The following is a 21,321-nucleotide window of genomic DNA, read 5'->3' on the forward strand; positions in this document are numbered from 1 at the left end:
AGTGCAGGATATGGCAACTTTCTACCTGTAATTGTTGAGGAAGACTCATGTGCCCTTCTGGGCATTATTTCGGGCATAGGTTGGCACCTGGTAGAACCGCTGATTTTCCGCAAGCATGCTGGATGACTCACATGAAGACCAAAGCAGGGATCGAACCCTCAGATACTATGGTGAAGTGATTTGATACCAACATCCTTTACTTCTTGGCTACGGAGATACCTTGTTAACTGTACTAGATGGACCAGTTAGATTGTCAAATTTTAAAATAAAACACTACTGAATAGACATTTAACATTTTGTGCAATGTACTGTGTTATTCAATGAGTTTATTATGAATTAAAAAAAAACGTTCTACATAAGTAGAAATATATTTTCCTTGCAATTCTTGCATTAATGGTTTCCAGTTTTTAATACATGTAGTAGATTATTTACATATAACTGGGTGTTTATTTGGTTTGTCAATCACATCCTTTTAAAATGTAGGAAACGTTCAACATTAACCGGACCAAGATGAATGAAATATGATTACAAAAAAGGAGCAATGGCGTTGAATTTGGGAGATAAGTAAAGTACCAACGTGAATGTAAAACTCGGTAATGCCCAGCTAGAGTAATTTTAACTAGGAATGTCAATATTAATACATTATCAGCATGTGAAGTAAAACTTTTTCTAATCTCAGGAATTTCACACAATACTAAAGACGCCTTTTCTGTGGTTGCTAACCATTTCTTTACACCATAAGAGGTCAAGGGAGTAAAATTACTTCACTTTTGTTCTGTTGCATTTTCGTTTGTATATTCAACCCTAGACACTATCATAATTCATTTCTAGCAGGCTTCCTATATTAGATTTTGGAAAAAATGTACACTTACATGTAAAGAGTGTTCTAGTTTAAGTGATAATGTTTAAATGAAAGGAAAATCATATAACAACTCTAACTTCATTACAATATTTGTGTTTTCACTACACCCTGTCATTTTAGATTTATAAATTCAATGTTTTTAAATAATTGATACTATGTTTTTACAATTTAAGAATCGGATGTATACAAAAGACGATTTTCTACCAATACAAATTTACATTTCCATGTATTAGTTAGTTAAACTGGTTTATTTGAAAGATAGATTGAAAATATAAAGGCAAACTTACTGAAATACAGCAGCAATTTTGAAATCCAAGATGGCTGCCACACTCATGGCCAAAAAATGTTGCCAATGGATTTCTTAAAAGTTATCACTTAAGCTCTCATAAAAACATAATTTTTCAAAATATAGGGAAAACATCCACTGGATTACAATTCACCACAGACTATTACTACGGAAAAATAAGTTCCGCTGAAGTAAATCTGAAGTCAAATTTGGCAAACAAATGCTTGCTGAATGCATTTCTATTACAGGTAATTAACCCCATGAATTTGCTCCTTATATCCATTTTTGTTCAATCAATCTATCTTCATCTAGTATGCTTAGCTGCTTTACCGTGTCTGTATCAAAAGCTGGGAAATCCACCGGTCCTGTCATCATGTCACGTGCCTCCTGGGAGTATCTAATCACATCTTCTCGATCAAAGCTGAAAAAGAAGTTGTCCACACATTTTGCAGATTTTTCTTAACTGTCTCTTACCACGCCTGTAGGGGAACTTTAAGCCGAAGGTCTTCGGGAAGATGTCGAAATTTCTGGAAGAAACCCGTTACATTTCAGTTATTCTCGTGTGGTCCGAGGTGAAGGAATAATGGTCGGTATTTGTGACAACCGCAAAATTTTAAATTCTAATTCTGACATAAATGACTATAATCTCATTGGGCTCGGTGGTGTTGATAGTAAACAAGCGTTTAAACGGTTCTGATTAATAAAAGCGACTCTATAATCGTAGTTATTTTGTAGTGATGTCTCAGAGGAGTCCTGCTTCACAGCATGACATAGAATATAGTGTACCTTGGCATTATATTATCCATTTATAAGCCTCTGTTCTCTTTAGCCTACAGGGTTTCTCCGTTCTTCTTCTTTAAATTCAGTGTTGATGTAGCTTGCTGACCAAGTTCTCAATTCAGCGTTTAACAGTTTTGTTATTCTCTGGTATTGCCGATGGTCTTTCTCATCTTGGCAACACAGCTGAGTGTCTATCGCCCGCACACGTAATTGAATTCTGTTGGTAGGCAACCAAGCAATTGTGTCGTCAATGCTAGCTTCACCGTATTGAAATCAAAATCTTTCAAGCATTCAGAATTTTCTCGGTGTCGATCTTTTGAATACTAAATGGTTACATGTGTCACATTTGTTTGTAGGATGGACTTTAATGGTTTGCATTACCGCCCACGAACACACTTAATAACACCGAATCAGATAATGATTTGCATAAAAGTCGTGAGTTTCGTGTGTGTTCTTTTATTTGAACCCTTATTCTAATATACAAAATTGTTATAAAATTATTTAAACATTTATTAAGTAATAGGAGATTTTAAATGTTTCGGGGGCGTGGAAACATATAACATCGGTTTACGGATACCTTAGAATAAATCTGTTTCTCATGAATGTTTCGATTTAAACCACCAGTTGTAAGAGTTTAGCTCAGCAGGAATACTTTTCGTTTACTCTTTTTCGCCTTTATGTTTGGCAAATTTGCTTTATGCTTGACATTTATATCCATAAGTAAAACCGAGTTAAACATTCTACATATCCTTCAGACGCAATTCTTTTTTCCGTGAATCAGTCTATACGTTATATTCGTTTTATTTTTCACATGTTCTTTATATTGATTTATAATAATAAGTTAAATGCACCTTTATGAAATGTTTCTTGTTTAGCTAACACTTCTTGCCTAAGGTTCAGAAATAAATATTCAATATCTTTAAAAGCCCAGCAAATATATTTCTAATATAATATGCAGTACAGTGCAAAAAGAGTCAAATGATACAAATGAATAACTTACTGCCCATCAGCTGTTCTATGATGAGGATCGATATGTGAGTAGCAGATCTTGTTTTTGTACTCTAACTTGTCGACCACAATAACCTGGAAATTAACTTGCCTTATACACACACCACGTTTATTGGAACTGAATAAAACATAAGTTGTATAACCAATAATCATAATTACCGAAAGAAATATGATGTCCTCGCAAACCACAACATACACGACAAAAACTTATAGTAAATCATTCTAATATAGTACGCGAAAACAAACTCAGCTCATACCTGAATATCTTGTAGTATATAGTTTTTCCATATGCGATGTGATACCTCATGACCGAACTGCAGTTTCAAATTAAACACACTCTTGTCATCATACGTGTGGTCAGTTGTCTGAATGTCAAATTGGTGCTCGACATTCGTATCAAACGTTTGATCTTTGGTCAAACTCTGAATAAGTTGATATGGTTAAATGTGTTATTACTGAGAATGCAAAATGTGAGCAATAAACACAACTTACTAGAAAATCAATGTAGCACAGTTCGAGTTATATCCCATTTCAGTACATCGAAACGTTTCTGAAATTTATTTCTCATTCTAAATATGTTTGTTTGTTTTATTTGGTTAAGCTTTAAGATCACACCGACACAGTTTAAAAAACAAATCTCCAACTTTTGATGGTTGAGTAGGACCTAAAGTGTCCTTCTGTACATTGTTTCAGGCATGGGCGGACAACAATGTTACAACTGACAACCTTCTTTATTGGAAACCTTATACATCCAAGACTGAACCAACAACAGGGAGGGGCAAGTCATTCAAAGTCATTCAAAGTCAGAAGCCCCCTTTACAGTATATTTCCCGAATTTGATACTAAGTGATATAATGCAAAAACTGAAAAAAGTGTGTCGTTGATGATATATTTACATTATTTATAAGGTTACGTGCTCCTTGCAACTGTCGTAATTATTGATATCACTCAAAAGTAATCTGTCAGTTACCTGAAACGGGGACGAGCATTTCTGGTTGTCCGGCATACTCGGACTGCTTGTTGTAATACTCCCAACCTTGCAGTTGTGTGGATTTGGGTCGAATATTTTTAGATTTTCTGTACACAGTGATGTAACGTTATCTTCATACTGGCAACCAAGAGGAATTGTTGTCTTAATTCTAACAAAAGCTGTACTGTTTTTGTCAATGTATACTGTTCGATTTGTCACCTAAAAGAATTAACACAACTAACAGTATTTTTATATGTAACCTATATAAGGATTTGACTGAAGGATGCTAAAACCTCTAATATTCGAGTTTATATATACGTCTCAAAGATTAAAATGCAAAACATAACTAGAAGATAATTATGTAGAAAAGCTCATGTCTCCCCCGAGGCATAGCAGTAATTGGCAAAAAGTCATTAGGGGACAGGGGCGAAAGTCAAAAAGATACTAATGGTTGACTTAGTGACTGAAATGCAACAGGGATCATCTGTTTGGCATGGGCATTCATCCCATGAAGTTTCTTGTTGTGGGTCAAGTAGTTCTAAAGTTATGGATTGGAAACGGTTTTTCATGTTTTGGCCCCTGTGACCTTGGCCTTTAATCGAGTGACCCCAAAAGCAATTTCGGCCATTTACTCTGCATGACCAATTATCCTACGAAGTTTCAACATTCTGGGTCATGTGGTTCTTAAGCTACTGATCGGAAACGGGTTTCCATGTTCAGGCCCCTGTTACCTTGACCTTTGCTCCAGTGAACCCAAAAGCAATAGGGATCATGTACTCCGTAAGTTATATAACATTATATAGTTTCAAGGTTCAGGGTCAAATGGATTCTCAAGTTATTTATTGGAAACGGTTTTCCATATTCTGGCTCCTGTTACCCTAACCTTTGATCGAGTGGTAAAAAATCAATTTTAGTCATCTACTCTGCATGTCTAGTCATCCTATGAAGTTTCAAGATCAAGTAGTTTTGAAGTTATTGATGGGAAACTGTTTTGCATGTTCAGGTCCCTGTGACCTTTGATGGAATGATCCAAAAAATCTTTTATAATTTTGCTTGTTTAAAAAAAAATACACTTTATTCAATGTAAATAGTTTGTATGAAAGTAGTTAAAACGGGTAAAAATGAGAATACATTTGAGGTATTGGCTTAGTTGAGATTTTAACGAAGACAAAAGACACAAAACTGCATACTGTGAAATCATTATTATTCGTGGGGGATTAATTTTCGTGGATTTCGTGGTTGAGCTCAACCACGAATTAAAGTCCCAACGAACAAATTATGCCCACGATAATTTAATTGTGCACAAAGTCGCCAAAAAAGACACCATATCCGTTTGATCTGATTCGTAGTTGTATGCATGCGGCAGTACTAACCTTCAGCTTTCGCGTAGTTAATATTGGAGACTCCATCAACCATAAACATAAGTTTGCGTGGAAACAAAACCGACTATTTCATTTAGAAATGTACCCGTGGTTTGTTTATGACATGTTTGTCAAAGTGAAAGTAGATACTAAATATAGAAGTTTGACGTAGCGCCACGTGTCAACTAGACTATAATACGGCTGTTATATGATTTTTTTCGGCCCCGCTATGCAATGTTTATACACTAGCCTTTATTTTTTGCTGACATGTAGTAAAAAACTACGACTTTGGAACTATTAAATTTTACAAATTAATTGTAAGATTTGTATCTGATGCATTAATACCTAATTCACATTACACGTTTCTCAGCAGGAAATAACACATGCACAAGTTCAACAGCTTGTAATTTTAGATTCAGACGCGCATTCATTTTGCCAAAAAAAAAGTCGGATCAGTTTATAATAGTTTATGTAAGAATTATTATGGTTATACTAGCACTACCCTATTTAAATCTATAATAGCGTGTTTTAATTTGCAGTACAATTTGCAGTTCTTGTTTAAAACACGATCGTATGATCAACTTTATATTCGTTTCGATTATGAATGCAAATTGTGCAAGGTGCTACGGTTTTGACACTTTTTAATTGGCGCCGACTTTTGTCATTGAATATTTCACAGTTTTAAAAAGTTTTGCAAATTAGGGGTCGTATAATTATAGATAACGCAGTTGTTAATTGGCACATGATCATTCGCTAATCTCCCGCGGCGTAGATTGCAAATTCGGTAACCATGGTAGCGCTGTTTGACACGTGTAGGTTTCACATATAAGGGCAGAAGTACTAGCAGATCTATTCCTGTGGAAATTATGATTTTTTTTTTTCAAAAATTGAAAATCCACGAATTTACGTACCCACGAAACAGCCGTTTTGGTCAAAACCACGAAATTTCGTGCCGACGAAATTAAATGATTTCACAGTATCATTACTTACTTACTCCTACGAAGCTGACACCTTTGAAAGCTTTTTACTGCTATATATTTAAGGTTTTTACAGAATTGAAAAGTCTAGTTTAATGTTGCAAGCATTGATATTATGAAACTAGGGGCTGCTCCAAGATGGAAAATAACGACATTTAAGCAAGAATCATTTCAAAGAAATTAGAAAATTACCAAAGTTTAAATGTTAAAATGTAAAAAAACAAAAACTAAAACGTCCGAAAAAACTAATCAATTTTTATTACCTTCACCCCAGCAAAAAAATCCGCACTTGCTGTCATATTAGTCTTCAATCCATCCACAACGCTAGACACTCTAACACCACATCTAACCTATTAATATGTTTGCTTTTTGTAAAAATGTACATTCAAGAAATACTTAAGTTTTGTTTGCTAGTTATAAAAATGCCGATTTAAAAACATTCATACATGTAAGCAATCATTTATGCACTGTTAAAACAATTACAGTAAAACTGTTTTCACAAACATATTTCTGTGAACGCTTTCATACATATCTATTATGCTAAGCTCAGATTTCGATACTTACTTCTGCATATGGTTTGAAAGTAAAACGAAATTTGAAAACTTATTGTTCCTATCTTTTATTTAAACACCAATTAATTAACCTAACACTATACTGAACATTTAATGTTTTATTTCTTTCATCATTTCAACAATGAAACGTACTGAAACAAAAATTTTCAGGTACAAATCAAACGCTACGTCGACGCTCTCATAAATATGTCAATCATTATGTCTGTATGCTTATTTAGAAAAAAAAACAAATTAAGACAAATTAAATGCAATTTTAGAATGTAAAAATTTGCACTGAGTTATAAAACACTCAGAGAAATATAACTCAAAATCTATGTTTCATTCTAGGAACTTGCATTCGAATATTTGATATTATTAATTAATCATTATTTATTGTATTTTACCTTATAACTTGGTTTCATTCGTGATACTTGAAGCATGACTGATGGCACATGTTCACGTAGAACTCATGTTCAAAATTCACAGTGTTTTGTGCAAAAAATATCAAATGTCGTTAAAAACAGAAGTCTTCAAAATTGTCCGACCTTTCTAAAATTCTCCGCAAATGATCAAAGTTTATTAAAATCATTATCACCTTGAATAGAGATGTTTTTTGAATAAAGCAGGCGAACTTGTATTAAACTATAATGAAGTATGCTAAATCAAAACATAAGTTGGCCTTGATTACTCTATAGTGAGAGCCCTCATTTTAATTATACAATATCTTATAAATACCGGAAACAGATTCCAAAATATTTATTCATGATATCACCTTAATCAATCATAATTCATGGCACAAAATAGATTTAATAACATTTTCACAAATTCTATGTTTAAAACACAGGAAAACGATAACGAGGTCATAAAAGAAGAACGTTGGTAATAAACCCTCTTAAAGGACAAACTAATATGATTATTTTAATCATAAATATCAAATCATATAACTAAACAAGACTAACTGAAATAAGTTCTTGTATTTAATGTTTTCGAAAGATGAACAGAAAAGGTTTAAAACTTCATGTTCACGATAGATACTAGTTAACATTAAAATTTGTTTAGTCTCAACAGTCCTGATTATTCAAATTGAATGTTCATTCCAGGACCTGTAATGTACTAAATGTATTTGAATTATCACGTCATTTTTACAATGATAATTCTGTTTTTGGCTTTACTTCAGTAAAATGTTGAGTGGAAAATATATCAAAGCTACATTCAAAAGTGATGCTACAGTAGAATCCAAGTATTAGTACACTTGGTCCATTCCTACTTACCAGGATTAACCAATTAAAGTGTTGCAAAAAAAATCTAGCCTAAACATGGTCTGCTTAATATATCCTTCTATTGGAATGCAATTATGGTGAAAATCTGACAGATGGGGTGTTTCAACCTTTCTTTTACCTTTAGAAACTACATATAATTCTGGCGGCATTAACTGTCTTATGTATTGATAGTTATGTGTACATCATAACAATGCATCGAGCCAAAAGTTCACGTCTGTAACATGTAATCACTAACTGTTATACGACGTATAGCTGGGATTAAATTACACCGGCACAACTAATGGTCATATTGTGACTTTCAAGTTTTCCGCTGTGGAGGTGAAGATCAAGTGATTTAAAGCAAAGATCAAGTGATTGAAAGTCCGTGATTGAAAGTCCGAGACTTTAAAAAAAAACCTCATGCCTCCTCCTTATACTTCAAAATTAGTTAAATCGTAAGTTTCTTATATTACTAAATAAACTACACACTAATGAAATTAAACTCACTGTAATTCCTAAACCTAGACCATTGTCAATGAGTGCACTTTCTTGTAACGTGAGATCATCCATATCTCTCGAAGGTCCTCTCGGTATAAACTCATGTCCTCCTGCATACCTGAATATCATATAAATGTAACGAAACGTTTCTACATTTACAACAGTCTAATAAATATACATAGCAGCGCAACCCAGTTTTAACTCAAATAACGGCTTTTCTAATATATGGTCATATAACCACAATCTATTTTAAATATTCTTATTTAACTGGAAGTGATGACTGGCTTGTTTCGCTCTGAGAATGCGATAACAAACATATATATATTAAATTAAGTAACGCATGACTTAAATTAATCATTTATAAATTATTGATTATTTCAAGAATAACAGCCTTTTTTAAGTAAATAAATGTGTAGTGTCCGTAACTAGTTGCACCGAACATGAACCTGGTCTTGTAATTTGAATCATAGAGTGCATGCAATGTATTTTTGAAAAAAATAATAGAAGACTATCGGTTATCGTGAAACTATCACATGCAACGTTACCTCCAATAAACAGATTCTACATTTATTTTACTGGTCGAGATATATGCTCCCAAATGTTACGCTATTTTTCTCTTCGCTATGATAGATAAGTTACTTGCTGTTTTATGTTGTATTTCTTACAGTATTGATGTCTGAAATATACCGGAAAATTCTTGTTTCAAATTCTTAAACTGTCCCTATTAGCTAGATGAATTAAAATGAAAATTAGAACGATGTTAATTTATATGCACACAAATTTCGTAATAAAAAAACAACTAAGCGATTACCAGTTGACTGTATAGAAATAATCAGTTTCACTTGTAAAATCACAACGAAATTCTATGTGAGGCAAATAGTGAATGACATTTTTGCCAAAACGCTGCTCTGGTATTTGGTCAAAACGCAACTCTGGTACGACTGTGACTGTTCCAAGATTAACATCTGTCGGTGCGGGTTCTGGATCACCTGAATGTTTTGAAAAAAAAAAACACAAATAATTGTAATACGTTTTGTTAATTTTGTTTTATTAAGGGACGGGAAAACCTGATCAAACGATTATACATGGTACTTATGTAAATGACCAAGATTTAAATGGTTCGAATTGATCACAATAAATATTTCCTTTAAGCATGCGATGAAATCTTTATTGAACTTGACTCCAGATCTTGCCTAAAATGAAGTTTGGTGATATTATGAAGATTAGAACTGAGGCTTTGTTTCTAAACTATATCAACAATAAGAAATAAAGAAGCAAACATGTTCGAGTCGTTAATCGAACTCCTTCCACCTCGGCAATGAAAACTTTTCTACATTGTTGACAAGAACACCATGGGTGCATTCGTCCGTATCGACAGTTAATATTATATAAATCGAGTAGTTTACTTCCAGTACCGCGTTACAAATGCTTTAAAAAGTAAGCAATTAAATCTCATGTGTTGCCATATCATATACATGTTATTTGTCAATAACTAAGTTTCTAGGCCTCCTTAAGAAATACAACAATAATTCCCTGATATCTAAATATTTTCTTTTTTTGTTGTCTAACGATCTGGAGGTAAATGTTTGTAAAGTTTTACGTGTTTACCTTCATAATAGAAATTGTATCCATTTATTCAATCATTTGTATTGATTTGATTACATCATATTTGAAATGAAGAGGCATTTGCAACAAGTAATCAATTTAATGTAGAAAATTTATATTTTACTTTACTTTAATTACTGTTTAATATTTATCTGAAGTATTTTAAGAACAACTCATGGACTTGGAAATGTTTCCTAGTCAAAATGTATAAAGCATCCAAACTAGTAGATACAAAACATATTTACCAATCTTTTCATGTTTCTCTGAAACATACAAAACATGATATACTTCAATTAGGTTTGCGTGGTAAGAATACAGAAATTACATCTTTAAAAATGATATTTTTATCTTTCAGAAATATATGAATTAGTCCTAATGCGTATAGGAATAACATACTAAAGAAAAACATAAAGCATTAGGAATTTACCGAAGCAAGGAAACAACATAAACAAGAATAAAGAACATACCGAAGCAATACCCAGAGAAACCTTTAGTTGCTTGCAAACGGTAGTGTAATTTGTCGTTGCATTTCCTGATTTGAACCTTGTATGTGATACTGCATGGATAAAAGTAGTCACGTAAACAAGCAGTTAGCTCATCAGTGGGTGTGTCATGAATCATACTTTCTATATCTGGGTGCGGATCTATAGAAATTGGAAAAAGGTTAAAAAGAAAAAAAGCAAATATGAAATAAAATTGAACCTTTTTTACGGTGGCACAGAGGTGACATAAATGATTTTTTTATATTAATACGTGCGCCATATTAGTTTAAAACCATCTGCGCGCGTACCAGTATAAGAAAACATCACTGTTCCTAAAAAGTAATGCGTGCTCACGTTATACGTTCACAGATGTTTTTTTTACATACCAATACGTATACAGATGTTTTTAAACTAATACGTGCATACGTATTATCTATTACGTGCGCACGAAATAAGTTTTACGAGCAAAGATGTTTTTTTTCTACTAATCTGTGCGCTAATGTGTTTTATACTTATACGTTCGGTGATGATTTTTAAACTAATACGTGCGCACGTAATAACACGCAATAAGTTATACGTGTGCAGATGTTTTTTTCTACCTCATGTGCGGTGATGTCTTTTACACTAAAACGTGCGCACGTATTACTTATTACGTGCGCACGTACATGTATTAGTATAAAACACCTATGTCACTTCTGTGCCACCGTACTTTATCGCCCAATGACATATCACTAAGTTAATAAAAGTTCTTATTATCAAAATAACTGAGTGCACAACTAAACATGGTTATTTGTTTAAATCATTAAAGTATGGTGATATATTATCGAAAGAAACTTGTTAGTCTTACCCTGTAAGTAGATTGGCCAGTAGGTATTGCAGTTAGTGTAGTTTGGTTTATTTGTGGAGTCAGTCATCCGGTATGACCAGCTATTATATGTTGTGTGAAACCAGCCTTCAGTAAGATCAAGGTCACTTATTTCTGGTATATTTTGCCCATTCCATGATAGGTCAGGACTTCTTGAATTCAGATCATTAAGGCCAGGAACTGGATCATCACATCCCGCATCTGCAACGGAAAAAGAATAGACTATTCTTGACATCTTAAGTCAGCAAAACGTTCCGACAATTGATCTAACATGTCAACTGCGCTGCTTTTTCATTTTAATCGAATGACATTCTCAGTGTTTTCGGTCAGGGAGGTTTGAAGTACTTCTATTAATTTAAATTGATTCAAGCTTCGTTTCAAGTATTACTAAGTTGTTTTTTGTTTTTATGTGATTAAACGTGAATTTGTAAGAATATGTTAAATTGATATAATTGGTGTTTAAGGTAATCAATGCCCATCTTTTGTTTAGATATTTTATCTTTATATATTCACTTCTAATGTTGACACCCTTCATCACCTTGATTTTATATGTAGCTCTACATTGGTAAATAAGGTCATGAGACAACAATCGATTGTTAAAAAATGTTCAGTTTTTAAGTGATAGTTGATAGTACACATGTACACTTTGTTTAACTATACAAACATAAAGTGTGTATTTTTCTAATCTAAACCTAATGAATAGTACTGTACATGTATATGCACAAACCCTTGATTATCTTATCTTATATGACTTAAGCTTAAAGTAATAATTCTTAACATTTCTAGAATTTGAAAATTTTGTTTATATACCATTTAAACGTATGTTGATTGTTTTTCAGAGTACATATCGTTTTGGTCGATAAAACGTCGCATGATACAATGTAATTACTGGTTCAGAGAAATGATAAAATCGTTATGTATTAATGGACATTAAAATAATCGAAAACAATCTATACAAGGGCCCTGCAAGAAGTTCTGTCATTGGGTTCGAATTTCGTGAGTTTAACGTTTTATCAAAATTATTTTTATTGCAAACATTCAAAGAATCCCCCGTTTACCGAAACACATTTTTGTAATCTTTTTATCCAATCTCGAAAAGCAGATAAATAGCCCTTTTTGGCATCTGTAAGATAGTGAGAAAAGGCGCTGCCAAGAGAACTTCTGGACTTAAATTTCATTCCAGAAAGCATTTTCTTAAGCCTAGAAAATAAGAAAAAATGTCACAGAGACTCAGTCCAGGGGGATAAAGGTAGATGGTTTACAACCTCCACGTTTTTAAAAACCTAAAAGACTTAACAACTTTTCCCTTGAAGGCTGAGGCGCTGTCATATATAAGATGGACGGCGCTGTCGTGTATAAGACGGACTCCTGACCATCCTTTGCTTAGACGTTTCTTATTGTAAAGCTCTTTCACTTTCTTCAGTACAAAGTTCTTGTAGAATCGTCCAGTAACTGCATGACCAGAATCTGATGGATAATGCATTTAAACAACTAATCATGATCAACTAGAATTAAAGAAAACTGCTTACATCATCTTTCTTGAACTAAATGCCGTTTGTGATCTTTTCGCTTTCATTGCTTATAATCAGCCTTTCTCTAGGATTAATTCATAAAGATGAGGTTTTGTTTTACAAAGAGGTGTAAAAGGTGAAATTGGTTGTAAAGGAATTTGTACAACAAATCTGAATATTACATAAAAAGCTGTACCCATGTCTAGATTTTTTTTTACACCCTGCTGAAATCGCCTTTCTAAAATGGTATTTTGTCTTTTTCAAGAGCATTATTCATTTTAAAGGTTCTATACGAGGGCTCTTCAAAAATAACGTAGACTTTTTCTCTAGCTTTTATATACTTTAATGAAGCAAAACAATAAATATCCTCGAAAGCAGACACTTACAAGGACCCGGCGCACGGCTATCATATTTCAACGACGTGAACGACGTCGTGCCTTCATTGTGATGTTTTCATTAAATTTGCATTAATTCATATTAGTAATTTTATTCCATAAATGTTCATGAGCAATACTTAAGTCATAACAAGTTGTTTGGTTAGAATATTAAAATGTATGAACACTTATGACACGCATCTCGGATAGGGTACTCAACGTGAGTACTTGGTCTTTATCTACGGCGTCATACATTGGCGTTAGCGTCCATTCACAGTTTTTCCGAATTCTCCCTCCATCTCCGCTGTTTGTAAGCAATTCTGGACTATCTGAGAATCGTTTGCACCACTTGAAGATAAAGACACAGATGACTGAACAATATAGTGGCGTCTGCTTCGTTAAAATATGATTTTCAGTTGCTGTTCGCCATAACTAAGCAACTGTCTTATCATCAATTCTAGGCGATGACGACATTACATGCATTATAGATAGTAATACACACTTAGTTAAAAAATTGTTTTCTTCCGCCTCTTACGTCGGAATGACGCTATACTCTAGGTACATGTCGCCCTGACGTGTTGCTGCACTTTGGCATATTTTGGGGCAAGCAAGTTTACTATTAGTGCGGACATTACCGACTGAATTCAGATCACGACAGATCAAAAAGCGACTGCGCCGGTTATGCGTAGCTATTGTAATAAAAACGTTCGACGCGCTTCGCCTATCAGCAAAAATGTTACAAAAGATATATGACCAAATTACAATAAGATTCCGAATTACAACTATTATTATTATTTACACAATAAGCAACATTTGACACCAAAAGTCTACGTTATTTTTTAACAACCCTCGTATATTTAAGGTCTATAAAATTTTATAAGAACTGAAAGAAAAGAGTTATAAACGGATCATGCCTTGCAATAGTCAGCGTGTAGAAATTAAAAAATATGTTCACACGAAACTACAACAAATAGATTTTACAGATTTTGCTTCCTTTTGTTATATATCAATGAATCAAAACTTAATACGAAAGATTTTATACCTTTTTAATTGGATTGTAAAACAAAACCTATGAATTTTCTAACTGATAAGCTGTGTAAGTACTGTAAGTTTAAACATATTTATTGCATGAATTGCACAAATAACGATTTTGCATGCAATGAATATTGACGAAAGCACATTGTACTTATAAAGTCAATCTTTAACTATAAAATATACATCAAAATCATGGCTTGAAATTACTAAAAAAAATAATAATATTTCTTGTCGATACATCCAATTTTAGAAGAAAATATATGATGAGAGATATTTTTGAAAATCATAGACACTTAACATATGGAGCTCTTTTATTCCTATAATTTCCCAGAACAAAACAAAATATTAGCAGCCTTTTCGGTCATATTTCATAAGTCAAAAATAAGTTAAGTGCTAGTAAGAGAAGTGAAAAATTTCAAATAGTGATATAAGAAAATAATATATAGAGAAGGGAGGATTTAATTAATAAATGAAAATAATCAACCTGCAGATGAACTAGTTAAAACGTAGAAGGGTGTCAGATGTGATCAAGATAAAACAGCACGTGTCACAATGGAAGTCAATGCTAGTTATTAGTGAACCTTCCACTGTCAAGAGTATACGTTTGGACAGCTGCAAATATTTCTATGTTTATCGTCATCAGATAATGAGTCGTCACCAAAGAGAAGGGTAGTTTCACAAATATTTCTAGTGATAGGGACAAGACTGGCCAGAAGTGAGGTACCACAGTTGTCATAAGCTCTACATACAAATAAGAAGTGGTGAGTGTTTTCTACTTCACCGCACTGACAGAGAGGGGATTCAACAATATTACGTAGAAACAAGTGATAGTTCAAGCTACTGCACTTCATCCGAAGTCTTGCGTGAAGAACCTGGGCTCTTCTATTGCCAGTGTAATATAATTTTGGAGTTTTATTAACGTCACTCTTCGTGATGTTCTTGAAGCTAGTCAATGTTGGCGCATTTCGGGTTTCAGTGGACAAATTGCTCCAATCACGTATGGAAGGAGGTAAGAATGAGCTGAAGTACTGTGAAGTACGCGAGTATACCGGTCGTATAAAATCGTGATTACGAAGATTGTATTGAGTTGAAGCTTCTGCTTACGGATGAAATAGCTGTTGTAGATACTCCGGGGTCAGTCCATTTTTCATTTTATAAAATAAAATCAATCTGTGGTCTCTTCTCCTGATTTCAAGTGAATTCCAATGGGTTTCGCGTTGGAGATTTTCTAAGGATACCAGTCTAGTTGCTCCTTCACAATTCGCGCACATTCATTCTGAATCTTGTCTAACTGATCCTTTTCAAAAGCTGTACAGTTATTCCAGATAACGTCGGCATACTCTAAGATAGGGTGCACAAAAGAAGTATATATCGTTTCCAGGGATTTCCTGTCGAGAGTCTTTTTCAGTTTACGCATGATGTGCACTCGTTTCCAGGCTTTTTCAGTGATGTAGTTGATATGCTCATGACAAGAATAGTCATTAGTGAGTATAAGTCCAAGATGTTTATGATGTGGCACTTCCGGAATCACTTGGCCATACATAGTAAGAGCAGGATGAAACAGCTGAGTTGTTTTTCTGGATATAAGCAGTGATTCCGACTTGGAAGGATTGAAGTCTACAAGCCATTGATCAGCCCATGACATGATTTTCAGAATGTCCGATTGCAGAAGCTCCGCAGCTGGGACTGGAAAGTCAACAATGATATAAAGACTAGTGTCATCTTCAAAAAGGCAAATATGACTACCAAGTTCAAGGACGATATCATTTATAAATACTAAGAACAAAAAGGGGCCAAATATCGATCCCTTGGGAACACCAGCAGCAATATTTGCCCAGGATGAAGACGTACCAGGAAGAACAACACGTTGACGCCGTCCAGAACGATAGTTTTTGTACCATTTTAAAGATTACCTGCGGCACCGGCATTTTGGAGCTTTATTAAGAGACCCTGGTGCCACACCCTCTCCAAGGCTTTGCTAGTGTCGAAAAAGACAGCTCCAACTTCAAGTCTGTCGTCAAGGGCTTTGCAGAAAGTATCATAGAGAAAAGCAAACCAGACTAATAAGAAGAAATATAGTGCATATCGAGTAGATGGTTGTAAGTGTGTTTAAAGAAAATTCTTTCAAAAAGCTTTTCAATACATCAAAGAAGCGAGATAGCTCGGTAATTATTAACGAAAGCTGGATCACCTTTCTTGAAGACAGCACATACATGAGCTTCCTTCCAAGAATCTGGGACTTCACATTGCTGGAGAGAGTGGTTAAAGGGAGAACAAAGTGGAAATGAAAGTTCGTGAGACCCTTCACGGAGAATACGATAGCCTACATCGTCGTGACCGGTCGCTTTTGCAATTGGAAGATTTTTACGAACGTCTTCAACTTCTTTTGGTTGAATTACAATAGATGATACTTGATCATCTTCAGGCAGAACATTAGGCGCTGGGACAGGTTACCATAATCATTCAGATGAGAAATTGTTCAGGAGCTCAGCTTTCTCGAGGGAACAATTGTAGAATGAGAAAGCTCTTTATAATGAGTAGGTTCTTGGATTAACTGTATGAGACCATTTTGTTGGCAAAGAGATAAAATTTTAAGACATGTATTTGGATTCTGGATATTGAAGTTAAAGTCGCCGGTAATAAAGATATCAGCTATCCCTGTGTCGGTAGCCATGGAAAAGGAATCTTCAGTGAGGTTATTGTAGATGGTATATGAGGTGGTCGATAAAAATTTCCAAAACAGGACATGCTTGTTATTGCGGAGAATCACCTCAGTCCAGAGACATTCTAGTCGATTGGGTTCAAGATCAGGTCTGTGCTTGAAATGAAGATTGTTTTCACATAGATAATAACTCATCCGTGATTGTCAAACTGTTGATCCTTTCGAATTGGTGGATGAAATGTTAAAATAGTAAGTTCACTGTTCGTAATGATTCACTAAGCCAAAATTTAGTAAAAGCCAAAATGTCAAAATCAGTAAGTTCAGCAGTCCAGGTATCAGTTTTATTCTGAATACTTTCAACATAATAGTGGATAAAAGAAAGATGGTTGTGAACATGAAGTGGAGCTACTGAAATGACTGTAGAAAACTCAGCTGAGGAAGCGACAGAATAGGGTCCAGGGTTTTTATGAATATCGCCAGCGTTAGTGAGAAAAACATGAAGCCACATTTACAACACACACAAAAAAGCAATGTCAAACTGAAGGTTGTAAATAATAAATTGGATCTGTAACGCAAGGTATTTGCATATAATTTTCTAGTTGGAAACTGTATAAATAGTCGTGGCGTTGTGTTGGATGTAAAGCCAAGTGAAAGAGATACCAAGAGATGATCTTGCATCACCACAATACACAGACAGAAGTAGCTCACTAAGGGAAAAGAAAAAGGGTTCCTGTAAATACTCAAAACACCCCTACATAATGGATTGCTTCTTTTCGGGACTTTTGCAAAAACACGTGCATTTCTAACCATTATCGAATGCACCGAACAGAACTTAGATAGTGGACATAAAAGATCACTTGTAGTATCATCACAGGCGGATACAAAGAGAAAGACAAAAGTAGGATAAAACAGAATACAATAAAATAAAGAAAGCAAGTGATACATCAGAGATGTTTCATATAGGAAAATGAGAGAGAAGGACGCTAATCTACAACTGAGTATGTTGGGACACTAAATAATGGTAGTGTGCGATATTAGTTATTAAGGAGGATTACTTCAGAGAAAATAAACCATATAAAATATTTGTAAATTCTTATGTTATTATGCTACGTTATGTCACATAGCTTTATGTTATGTTATGTTATGTAATGTTATGTTATATAATGTTATGTTATGATATGATATGATATGATATGATATGTTATGTATGCTGCGTTATCTGGTGGAATAACGTTATTTTTTTGTGTTGTGTTGTGTTTTGCTGTACTGTTCTGAGTTGTGTTGTGTTACACAATATACAACAAGGAGCTGTCACCTTGATATTCACGTTACTTATCATAATTACCAGAACCACTATACAGTTACTGTCACCAACACAGGTACACAGGTGCTAGGTAACACTTGTTAGTACTGAAGTGCAATGACGTGAAATAAAAAAAAATGTCTGAAATACTTTTATCCGTTATAATCTTTCATTTACGCTGCGAATTTGATAAAATACTAATATCAATTAGAGTAAAATTGTTTATCTAAGACAGAACAAGAGCACAAAATAGTTATGAAATGTCAAATTTAATTTGTTTCAAACATTTTGGACAAAATTGATGAACCTACATACTTATTTCAATGTCTGCCGAAAACTACATTTGTAACATAGTTACGTTATTTTGTTATGTATTGTTTAAGAGACGGAATTAATGATTTTTACAATAAATTATTGGGTTTGTTAGTGACCCTCCATGGAAATATGTGGGATTAGTATGATTAATGGGGAGGTGAAGCATTAACCGAGTCCCTATATCTATCATACTGACCTCACATATTTCCGTGGAGGGTCATTGACAAACCCTATAATCTATTTTTATCGACCACTTAATTTAAGCCTAGAACGATATGAAAATCTACTGACCAGCCAAAGAAATATAGGGAGTCACCACGTGACCACCTTTTAATAAATCAAAATGCTCGAATCTCATGGGAGGTAAAACATTTAGTAAGTTGTTTCGCTTCGAATCTGTGAATTGACAACATTAAAGTGAAACAGAGAATTAATCCCCGAGTACTAAACATGACTATTATTGACGTTACCAAAATTAACTGACGTCAACATAATATCGTTGTAAAGACTTAAGCATTGCTAGGCATATTAGAATATGCATTTAAACATTGCATTGCATTTTTACACATTTGACCCTGAAAGCATCCCACGTGTTAATGAACCAAATCATAAAATATTTGCTTTCACTAATTGGGTTGTAAGAGACCTTAGATACCCTGTACTGCATCGTGTTCACCTTTAAGTAGTGTATTCTCTTATATTCAGTTTAACAATATCACGATATAAATATAATGCTAGAGTGGATAATGTCGCTGAATTCATATGACGAAATAATATACTGATATCACATCAATTGATAACTCAGAAATTTATGATGATCAGTTTCAGCACTGGTAACGTTTAAACAGTTTACTTATGTGGTAATTTATCCGTTATGGCAGTATTTCTTATATAACTGTCTTATTAGAAAAAAATCTATGCATATTTCTGTTAAGACATTGAAATCTGACGTCACGTTGACGTGTCATTTGGCGTCATACGCCATTTGTATTATGGCTCGGGAAGTATGAAAACATATGTCTTTTTTCAAATCCTTTGCACGCATCGACAGTAGTTTTGAACGAATTGCATTTAACAAAAGAAAAAAAAAAAAAAAAAAAAAAAACATTTATGGCTTAAAGTGGCATTGCAATAATATGAAAATTTGAAACTGGTTTAGTTTTCGTACAAGTCCACATTTTGTCAAAAGTATTTGAATTGTTGCTTTGAAACATTAAAAACTTGTTTATCATTATGATCTTCATTAAATAGGAAGAAGAACATAACACTTTCGAGAATTTTTGCTGAATTTTGGCCCATTTTGGACTTTGAAATTAATTCAGTTTTCGAAAAAGTCAACTTTGAATACTTGCCTACCATCATGGTCACACATTGCTTTTTATATTGTAGTAATTTTTGAAAAGATTTCTTTCTTGGATGTTATATTATACCATTACTACATGTAATTATATACAATAAAACAAGGGTAAAATGCATTTCCTAATCCACATTACATCCAAGTAAAATAGTGCTATGTTGATTGAATACATATATGTATATATTACTGGAACAATGGACAGGAAATGTTTTTACAGCTTTGACAGTTTATTTTGTAATCAGAAATATTGGACAATGTTTGCCAACCTCTCACATAACATGCATGGAGATGATAAACGCCTTTTATATCAAACCGATAAAACCAGCCTTAGGGTAAAATCAGATTAATCATATTGAAAGAAAACAGTGTTCCCTTGGCTAAACTCTCAACCGTAAAATCACAAATGAAAAGGCAAAAAAAAAATCTTTAACTACTAAAAACACCAAACCTAAAAATGCATTTGATTCAAATCAAACAAACCAAAACGGAAAAACACAAACCTAAAATCAAATTTGTCGGAAAAAATCAAAAGGCAACTAAACATAGTCAATGTAGTGTCAATTTTCAAGAAAACGTGTTTCCTTGATTAAAGCAATGGTGTTTTTGAATAATTTGTGGACAAAAGTGTTTTTATACATGAGCATTGTGAATATTTGTAACAGAAGAAATTAAAGGTGCCATTGAAAATGTACGTTTTGTAGAATGTCAACTTATATCAACAATAGTTATAGAAAACACTCCTGTCAAGTAGAGATGCAAATACCAAGCACATGGCAGGAGCAATTATACTTACAGCAAAGCTGACTTTTCAGATTTTATTTATTTTATTTATGTCACAGCAAACTTTTTAAAAGGAGATAGATCAGGTTTATCTTCTCAAAAGAAAACCTTAATTATGAATATTTAGACAACTTCAAAAATAAAATACTCTCAAAGACTGAATATTGCTACATTATCAAATAATAAACCTTTATGCCACTTACTGGAGGAAAAGTGACAGGATGCAGTCGTCGGTTTAGTATTATATTGAGGAACGTACACGATCTCTTACAAAATTAACTAATCTGTCAATATATGAAAATGAAGAAGTGTATCATACAGCAAAGTCACATATCAAATACGCAACATTGCAATTGTTTCATATTCAAATAATATTACATGAGTTTTAATACTCAAAATGAATTCAACACCTAACATCTCTACAGAATTTTTATGGGATAATAACTTTTCAATATGCTTTGCATGATCTATTGACTGTTG

At 33.6% G+C, this 21,321-nt stretch overlaps 1 protein-coding gene across 18 annotated transcripts in view; it reads right to left on the reverse strand.

Annotated features, from left to right (window-relative positions):
- LOC123528458 (neurogenic locus notch homolog protein 1-like) overlaps nucleotides 1–21,321 on the reverse strand; it is a 163,333-nt gene that overhangs the window by 93,099 nt on the left and 48,913 nt on the right. For all 18 annotated transcript variants that reach the window (XM_053521704.1, XM_053521703.1, XM_053521697.1 and 15 more), the window contains exons 2-10: nucleotides 11,487–11,705; nucleotides 10,625–10,801; nucleotides 10,403–10,420; nucleotides 9,364–9,541; nucleotides 8,562–8,670; nucleotides 6,508–6,594; nucleotides 3,907–4,125; nucleotides 3,194–3,358; nucleotides 2,929–3,011 (exon numbers count right to left, since the gene is read on the reverse strand). In XM_053521704.1, coding sequence (XP_053377679.1) covers nucleotides 2,929–3,011; nucleotides 3,194–3,358; nucleotides 3,907–4,125; nucleotides 6,508–6,594; nucleotides 8,562–8,670; nucleotides 9,364–9,541; nucleotides 10,403–10,420; nucleotides 10,625–10,801; nucleotides 11,487–11,705 — 1,255 coding nt within the window. The remainder of the gene's footprint in view (nucleotides 1–2,928; nucleotides 3,012–3,193; nucleotides 3,359–3,906; nucleotides 4,126–6,507; nucleotides 6,595–8,561; nucleotides 8,671–9,363; nucleotides 9,542–10,402; nucleotides 10,421–10,624; nucleotides 10,802–11,486; nucleotides 11,706–21,321) is intronic.

Source organism: Mercenaria mercenaria, chromosome 13 (genome assembly GCF_021730395.1).
Source record: "Mercenaria mercenaria strain notata chromosome 13, MADL_Memer_1, whole genome shotgun sequence".
Lineage (NCBI taxonomy): Eukaryota > Metazoa > Mollusca > Bivalvia > Venerida > Veneridae > Mercenaria > Mercenaria mercenaria.